The 9587-nt window shown below is 42.6% G+C and overlaps 1 gene segment (V, D, J or C); it reads left to right on the top strand.

Moving 5' to 3' along the window:
* The first annotated feature begins 2538 nt into the window (after positions 1-2538).
* LOC134370766 (immunoglobulin lambda variable 10-54-like) lies at positions 2539-3130 on the top strand. The segment is given in 2 exon segments: positions 2539-2584; positions 2703-3130. Coding segments are annotated over 2 exon segments (474 nt in total).
* The last annotated feature ends 6457 nt before the right edge of the window (positions 3131-9587 follow it).

Here is a 9587-nt window from a genome sequence, read left to right on the forward strand (position 1 = left end):
CCCCATTCTGTGTGCACTGGCCCGGGCTGCAGGATCACGCAGTGGCAGCCCCACAAGGTGTGTGGTTTCTGCCAAGTCTCTGCCTCTCTAGCCGGACCACTCCCCACTATGTGCACACTAGGCTGGGCTGCTGGATTTCGCAGTGGCGGCCCCACAGGGTGTGTGTTTTCTGCTGAGTCTCCGCCTCCCTCGCCGGACGTCTCCCCACTCTGTGTGCACTGGGCTGGGCTGGGATGTGTCTTCTGCAACCCTCATCTATCAGCCGGACCTTCAAGACCCTGCCCGGCACCGCCTCACCCAGGAAGTCTTCCAGGTTTCTGCTAGGTGCAAACGACTGATCGCTCTGGGTGCCTTTGTAGCACTGTGTAGATCTTTCTCGGGACTTATCACCTTCCTCCTGGCATTGCGGTTATTTGTGTACTTGTCTTATCACCCACACCAGAGTGTGAGCTCCTTGGGGGAGGAGCCCATAGCACACAGTTCACCTTTGAATCTCCCCGGCGCAGACCGACTCCAGCGCCCATCCACAGTCAGCTCTCCAGCAGGTTCAAGTGAACTCGGGAACTCTCCAACCACACTATTCCTAACCAGAAATAGGTTAGGAGATTTTCCGAACTGGTGGCCGCAGAGATGGTATCTGCTTCCCTGTAACAGGAAGTTTACCAGGGGCGGGAGCCCTGGGTGTGGTGGAGTGACCGTCAGCCCGGCCCACACTTCCCTGCCCTCCCGACGCTGGCCGGGGATGCCCCACGCCACCAGCCCTGCCGGAGAACCGTGGAGGGAGTGGGAGGGGAGGCCAGCCCGCAGGCCCTGGGAAGCCCCGCGCCGGGGCAAGCAAGTGGGAAGGCTCAATGAGGAGCTGAGTCGGGTGAGGAGGATAGGCCCGGCTGAGCCAGGCCGGAGCTGCCACCACCCGAGAAAATGGAGGCAGCCCCGGGGCCGGTGACTGGCCCGGTGGGGCAGGCGGAAGCTGGGTGGGTGTCTGCCCCGTGAGCAGGGCCGTGCTGGGGGTCACTCACAGGGCTGGGCCGGGCCGGGTGGCTCCCTCTCCGCCTCTGCATTGTCACCGTTCCCGTCCTTGGCCACCATCGCCTCGGGCTTCTCACTCGGTCCCGTCCGAAACACTTTAAAAATATGTTTCTCCCAGTGCTTGAGAAACAGCTGGCTCTGTGTCAGGGTCTATTGGGAGCAAATATATGCGCTGGTACCAGCAGCATCTGGGCACTGCCCCCCCACAGTATCTATGAGGATAACCCAATGTCCTCTGAGGTTTCCATTAATTTTTCTGGCTCCATCCACAGCTCCTCCAATGCCACCTCCCTGAACATCTCTGGGCTGCAGCCCGAGGACGAGGCCGACCACTCCTGTCAGTCTTATGATAGCAGCTTTGATCACACAATGCTACAGACTCATGGGGAAGTGAGACAAAAACTCCTCAGACAGTCTCTGTGCTGGGTTTGTCCTCAACCTGTCCCTAGCAGGAATGGTTGCTCTTTTCTGCCTCCTGCTTAAATGCAAGAATTGGAATTTTCTGTTAAACAGTCCCTCTATTTTCTCCCCAAAATATGAATTTCTCCTTTCATGTCCTGATGGATGATCTCTTTATGCATTTGACAAAACCCACAGAACTATACAACACAAAGAGGGAAACCTAGTGTAAAACTAAGTTAATAATAATATATCAAGATTGATTCATAACTGTAACAAATGTGGCACAGTAATGTAACATGTCAATAATGGGAGAAACTATGGATAGGGGGAGGGTATGGGAATATCTGTACTTTCTGCCCAATTTCTCTGTAAAACTAAAACTGCTATAAAAATAAAAATAATTAAAAAAAGAAGTTACTGTTGGGCATCACATTGTCTTCCACCTCTAGGCCTGGAATTTTGATACTCTGAGCTTCCACCTCATATGTGGTCAGGGTGGAGGTTCAAGGCCCAGCATCTCTACCTCCTGAAGCCTTTGCTCCTCTGGGTTCTGGTGCCAAAGCCTCTCTAGCTCCTGCAGTTGTTCACCCAGAGACTCTCATCCCAGGCCCAGGGACAGAGAGAAGGGGAAGGAGGAGGGAATCTGGGCATGAGGAGGCCCCAGAGACCTGACAGTTCCTGGACACTGACCAGTCTGGGACAAAGCGATGAAGTAACTTGTGCCCTCCAAAAGAAGAAAAAGCTCTCCTGCCTTCTCTGGGAGACCTGCATAGAAGAGTCAGTTTTAAAACTGTTTTCACATATATATGGGTCTGTGGTGGACAGATTCATCCACCTCTTGTGTCCCTATCTCTCTACTACAGCTAGAATGGCCTTCTCTCTGTTACTTGTCCTGCTGATGGGAGGAGGTGAGGGGCAGCAACAGGCCCCATGGCTGGAACAATGAGAGAGTGTTGAGAAGGTCAGAGAGCATTTAGAGGGTGAGATACGGATCAAGGAGCTGGCACAGGCAGGGGAAGAGGCAGAAAAATGTAGGTTATTGTGGACCTTTTGAGAACAATGCACTGTCAAATCACAGCTTTAGAAAGGGGAGTCAGAGTCTGCACCATGACCTGGGCTCCTCTCCTCCTCACCCTTCCTGCTCACTACACAGGTGAGTGTGGAATTTACCTGTGGGTTGGGAGACCCATACCCAGCTCTGTTCTATGTCCCCCCACTTCAGTCCAGTGTGTTCTGGTCCTGCACTCACAGTCCTCTCTGCCCCCTCACAGTGTCTGTGGCCCAGGCAGGGCTGACTCAACTACCCTCAGTGTCCAAGGCCTTGGGACAGAAGGTCACACTCACTGGCACTGGGAACAGCAACAATGTTGGCTACCAGGGAGCAGCTTGGCCTCAGCAGCACCTGGGCAATGTTTCCAAACTCCTGATGCATAGGAATAACAACCGGTCCTCTGGGATCTCAGAGAGGTTTTCTGGCTCCAGGTCAGGGAGCATGGCCTCCCTGACTATCTCTGGGCTGCAGCCTGAGGACGAGGCTGACTATTACTGCGTAGCATGGGACAGCAGCCTAAATGCTTGCACGGTGCTTCAGGCCAGTGGGGAAGTGAGACAGAAACCCATGAGCTCCCCAGCCTCACCCAGCACATGGGGACCTCATGGAGCACTGTTTAAACTGGACCCACAAAAAGACAAGTGCTGAGTTCCAAGTGACACGTGTACATTTTAGGAATATTAAAATAATAAAATAAGTTAAAATGGCTGGACCTGTGCAATTTTAACAAGTGTATGAGTATATAGGCAAATCATTGTGAATATATTCGCAGCAACTTAGATACGTACATACACATGCATTAATGTTACTTAAAAGGAATGCATGGCTTAACTAAGGGAGTATACATTTTTCCATACTTTTCTTTTCTATTCCATTTGGAAAGACTGGATTCACATGCTCAGATGGTCCACTTCTCGGACCTGAGTGGCCATTTACTAAGGTCTCCAGAAACCAACCTCCCTTCATTTTGGCCCTGGCACATGCCTTGTCCTCTGATCAGAATAGCCTTTTCCCCTCTCTTTCACAGAGATCACATGACTCATTCTATAGATCCAAATTTATACATCATATTTGTTGAGGTTTCCTTTACCCAACTGCCCTGTGTATCCCCAAGTGCAGACAGGACAATTTCCCCATTTGTGTGTTTTTTTGCACCTTGTATCTGTCCTTTTACATGCCACATCCAGCGTCTGGAAACAGCAGGCAAAGTCAGAGCTTCTGGGATACAGTTGACAGACGCTGACATTTTAAAAAAATGATAGTTTTCCATTGAGATAAAACTCCAACTGTGGGAGCATCACTATTCCAGTGGTGGACCTATAAAGGACACTTCTCACTCTATTGTCTTAGAGAGTGACACCAGGAAATACTACTGTACAGAATGGACTCTGCTCCATATGCCTAGAGTCATCACAGTGACTGGAGGAGGTGGGCTCTGTTGCCAGCAGGTGGCACTCTGTGATGTCCTAAGAGAACAGATATGTGCCAGACAGCTGGTAAACCACTGAGCTGACTCTAGGGCAGTTGGAAAAATGGTGTCCTCACTGATGTGTGACTTTCCTCCATCTGTGATGCCCACCCCCACATCATCCCGTGAGCTCCTGGGTCTGACTCTCCCATCCCATTTCTTCAGATGTAGGTCATATCCTCCTTTTTCTCTACAGAGATTTCCCCAAATCTGGACCAGGAAAGGCTAACAGACAGTGAGGACCCAGAATGTATGCGGAAGGAGCAATTCTTCTCCTAGAAGAGCCTGGCCAGGGAATGAGACCCTGCTTGTGGGAATAATCCCCATTGTGGAGTTTCTGGAGACAGCTCTGAGGCATCTCTACCATGTCATGGAGTCTTTCCTCCTTTGGTCTTTTATAAAGCAGGGATTTGTCAGGGCTTTGGTGGAAGAAGCCCCTGAAATCAGAAAAGAACAGCCGTTCTTCTTTGGTTTGCAAGGAGCAGGTGTGCTGTGATACTAGGCTCCTAACCCTCTGTCTCAGTGTATTTGTCACTAGGTCAGAAGGTCACCACCTTGTGTAATGGAAGCTTCAGAGATGTGGGTAATTTTGATGCAGTCTGGCACCCACAGTTCCCATCCTGAAGTCCTGTGAATGTGATGATTGCTGTATCATGGGCTGCAACTTGAGCAGGAGATGGTTATTATTATGGACCTGAATAACAGCCTCAGAGCTCACTTTGTGCTGTTGGCTCCAGGGGAAGTGGGCTAGGACCTCCCTTCTGCTCCTCTTGCCCAATTATTTTCTTCTTTCTTCCATCTTTTTTAATGCTTTGGAAAAAATTAAGAAGCAAATCAATTGGAACCATCTGATCTCTGAAGGTTTGTTAGAAGGTTCTTGTGAATCTATCTTGACCTCGTGACTTTGTGTGGATTGGTTCCATTTTGACATTCTCTGGGTTTTTTTTTTTTTTATTCCTGAAGGATATTGGTCTGTTTAATCATTTTACTTAGAATGGGGCCAATTTTGTTATTTTCATTTTGTTTTTTAATTTTATTTTAACATTTCCTTGCACATATTTGTGAGGTACAGTGTGTCGTTTCAATAATTCACAAATTGTACAGTGATTCACTTAGGGTAGACAGCAAAGTATTGTTCCTGTTAATCCAACACTTCTGATTACCACCACTTCCCCTCCCCTCCCGGCCTCTGGTAAGCATTATTATATGCTCTACTTCTATAGGAACCAATTTTTTTTTTTTTTTAAAGATTCCACATATGAATGAGGTTATTTGATTTGGCATTTGTCTTTCTGTGCCTGACTTACTTCACTTAACATGATGGTTTCCAGTTCCATAGATGTTTCTGCAAATGATAGGATATCATTTCTTTGTATAGCTTAACAGTATTCCATTGTGCATATGTACCACAGATTTTTAAAATCCATTCATCCATTGATGGACAGTTAGGTTGATTTCATCTCTTGGCTATTGTAAATAGTGCTGTGATGAACACGGGAGTACAGGTATCTTTTTGGTATATTGATTTCATTTCCTGTGGGTATATATCCAGTAGTGGGATAGCTGGGTCACAAGGTAGATCTACGTTTATTCTCTGAGGAGCCTCCATACCGTTTTCCACAATGGCAGTACTAATTTACATTTCACCAACGATGTAGGAGAGTTCCCTTTTCTCCCCATCCTCGTCAGCATTTGTTATTTTCTGTCACATTGGTATTAGCCATTGCAACTGGGGTGAGGTGATATCTCATTGTGGTTTTAATTTGCATTTCTCTGATAATTAGTGATTTTGAGCACTGTTTCATGTGATTGCTGGTCATTTGTATGTCTTTTTTGAGAAACGTCTGTTCAGATCCTTTGCCAATTTAAAAATTTTTTTTTTTTTTGCTGTTGAATTGTTGGAGTTCCTTATATATTCTGGATATTAGCCCCTTATCTGATGTGTGGTTTGCAAACACTTCCTCCTCTTCTGTAGGATGTCTCTTCACTTTGTTAATAGTGTACCTTGCTGTGCAGAAGCTTTTCAGTTCGGTCTAGTCCATTTCATGTATTTTTGCTTTAGTTACCTGTACCTTTGTAGTCTTTTTCAAAAAAGTGCTGCCACTGCCATTTTGTGTAGCATTTACCCTATTTTATCTTGCAGCAGTTTCATAGTTTCAGGTCTTAATTTTGATCTTTAATCCATTTTGAGTTGATTTTTGTGTCTGGTGAGAGACAGGGTTTTAGTTTCAATCTTCTGCATGTGGATATCTAGTTTTCCCATCACCATTTATTGAAGAGGCTGTCATTCTTGGCACCTTGGTTGCAAATCAGTTGGCTGTAAGTGCATGGGTTTATTTCTGGGCATTCAATTCTGCTCCATTGGTCTGTCTATTTTCATACCAGAACCATGCTGTTTTGATTACTATACCTTTATGGTATGTTTTGAAGTCAGGAAGTGTGAGGCCACCAACTTTGTTCTTTTTGTTCAAGATTTCTTCAGCAATACGGGGTTATTTGTGGTTCCCTACAAATGTCATGATCTTTTTTTTTTTCTATTTCTATTTCTGTGAAGAATGTCATTGGTATTTTGAAAGGGACTGCATTGAATGCATAGATCGTTTTGGGTAATACAGACATTTTGATGATGTTAATTCCTCCAGCCCAAGAACATGGCATATCTTTCCATATATTTGTGTCATTCTCAATTTATTTCACCAATGTGTTATAGTTCTCATTGCAGAGGTTTTTCACCTACTTGGTTAAACTTACTTTTAGGTACTTCATTTTTTTTTTGGTAGTGATTGTGAATGGGATTACTTTCTTGATTTCTTTTTCAGCTATTTCATTACTGGCTGCTGTAGACTGAATGTTCCCTCAAACTCATTGACACTTAATCCCCACTGTAACAGTTTGAGGCTGGGAAATCCTGTTATGGTAATTGAGATGTGGGGACTTGAATAGGTGATTAGATTTTGAGGACTGTGCCCTAGTAAATGGATTACTAATTTGGTAGTTCAATGATGGACATGGGCTTGGTTCTCAAGGCTTTAAAAGGAGACATGTGAGAGTCTCTCTCTCTCTCTGCTCTGCTATTCTTGCCATGTGATACCATGCTTTGCTGTGAAGAGTCACTATCCATTGACAAGGCTCTCACCAGATATGTTCCCTGGATTTTGGACTTCCCCAAACTGCACAAAATAAAGTCTATTTCTTTATATGTTATCCAGTTCCAGATATTCTATTATAAGCAACAGAAGGAGACTAATATATTGGTGTATAGGAAGGCTATTGACTTTAGTGTGTTGATTTTGTATCTTGCCTCTAGTAATTTTTTGGTGGAGTCTTTAGGATTTTCTACATATAGGATCCTGTCATTTGCAAGTAGGGATAGTTTGACTTCCTCCTTTCCAATTTGGATGTCCTTTATTACTTTTTCTTGCCTTATTGCTCTGACTAGAACTTCCAGTACTGTTTTGAACAAGAATGGGGAAAGTGGTCATCCTTGTCATGTTCCAGATCATAGAGTGAAAGCCTCCAACATTTGTCCATTTGGTATCATATTAGCTGTGGGTCTGTCACTTATGGCTTTTATTGTATTGAGGCACATTTTTTCTATACCTAATTTGATGAATTTTTTTTATCATGAGTGGTGTTGGAGTTTATGAATTGCTTCTCCTGCATCTATTGAAATGATGACAGTTTTTTTCCCTTCATTCTGTCAATGCAATGTATCATGCTTATTGATTTGCGTATGTCGAACCATCCTTGCATCCCTGGAATTAATCCTACTTTATTGTGGTGAATGATCTTCTTAATGTGTTGTTGGATTCTGTTTGCTAGTATTTTATTGAGGATATTTGCATCTGTGTTGATTAGGGATATTGGTCTGTGGGGTTTGTGTTGTTGCTGTTGTATTTTTCCAGTTTTGGTATGAGATTAATGCCGGACTTCTAGAACGAGTTTGGAAGTATTTCCTCCTCTTCAGTTTTTTGGAAGAGTTTGAGAAGATTGGTACTAGTTCTTTAAATATTTGGTAGAATTCAGAAGTGAAGCCATCTGGTGCTGGGGTTTTCTTTGTTTGGAGAATTTTTATTACTGCTTCAATCTCATTAGTCATTATTGGTATGCTGAGGTTTTCTAGTTCTTCATGATTCAACCTTGTTAAGTTGTATGTATCCAGGAATTTATCCATTTCTTCTAGGTTTTCCAATTTTTTCACATATAGTTGTTTGAGTAGTCTCTTATGATCCTTTGTATTTCTGTGGTATCATTTGTAATGTCTCCTTTTTCATTTCTGATTTTATTGAGTCCTTTCTTTCTTTTCTTCATTATTCTAGCTAAATGTTTATCAATTTTATCTTTTTGAAAAACCAACTATTAGTTTCATTGATTTTTTGTGTTGTTTTTTTAAATCTGTAATTCATTCATTTCTACTCTGATTTTTGTTATTTCTGTCCTTCTACTGAGTTTTGGTTTGGTTTGTTCTTGTTTTCCAGCTTCTCGAGGTATAATATTAGTTTGTTTATTTGACGTCTCTTCTTTTTTGATGTAGGCATTTATTAATATAAACTTCCCTCTTAAAACTGCTTTCCCTGTATCCCATAGGTTCTGGTATGATGTGCTTTAATTTTCATTTGTCTCCAGGAATTTTTAAATTTCCTTTTTGATTTCTTCATTGACACACTTGTTGTTTAGGAACATGCTGTTTAATATCCAAGTACTTGTATGGTTTCTAGCATCCCTTTTGTTGTTGATTTCTAGTTTTATTCCATTGTAGTTGAACAAGGTTATTGACATGATGCACTTTTAAAAAATTTGTTGAGACTTGTTTTGTGACCAAACCTATGGTCTGTTCTAGAGAATGTTCCATTGGATGCTGAGAAGAATATGTATTCTGCAGCTGTTGGATAAAATGTTCTATATATGTCTGTTAGGTCCAATTGGTCTAGAGTAAAGATTAATTCTGATGTTTCCTGGTTAACTTTCTATTTACATTTTCTGTCTATTGCTGATAGTGGGGTGTTAAATCCCAATACTTTTGTGTTGGGATCTATTTCTCTGGTTAGGACTAATAGTAACTGCTTTTATAACTAAGTGCTCCAGAGTTGGGTGTGTAGATATTTAGAATTGTTATATCTTCTTGTTGAATTGATTCCTTTATCAATGTATAATGATGTTCCTTATCTTTTTTTACCTTCCTTGTCTTGATATCTATTTTATCTGATATAATTATAGCTACTCCTGTTCTTTTTCGGTTTCCATTTCATGAAATACCTTTTTCCATCCCTTCTCTCTTAGATGGTGTACGTCTTCATATGCTTATTATATGCAGCATATTGTTGGTTCTTGTTTTATAATTGATTGAGCCACTCTGCCACTTATTTGGGGCATTTATCCATTTACATTTAGAGTTATTATTGATATATGGGGATTTGTTACTGCCATTTTATTCTTTTTGTGTGGTTGTTTTGTTTTCCCTTTTTCTCTTTTTTCTAATCTTATTGTCTTCCTTTATGATTGAGTGTTTTTTTCTAGCAGTGTATTTTCATTTCTTGCTATTCATTTTTATATGTGTCACATGATTTTGTGTTTTTTTTTTTTGTATTATGGTAACCATGAGGCTTAAAAAAAAGTTAGAATTATAACAGATTATTT

This window comes from Cynocephalus volans, chromosome 2 (genome assembly GCF_027409185.1).
Source record: "Cynocephalus volans isolate mCynVol1 chromosome 2, mCynVol1.pri, whole genome shotgun sequence".
In the NCBI taxonomy this organism is placed as follows: domain Eukaryota; kingdom Metazoa; phylum Chordata; class Mammalia; order Dermoptera; family Cynocephalidae; genus Cynocephalus; species Cynocephalus volans.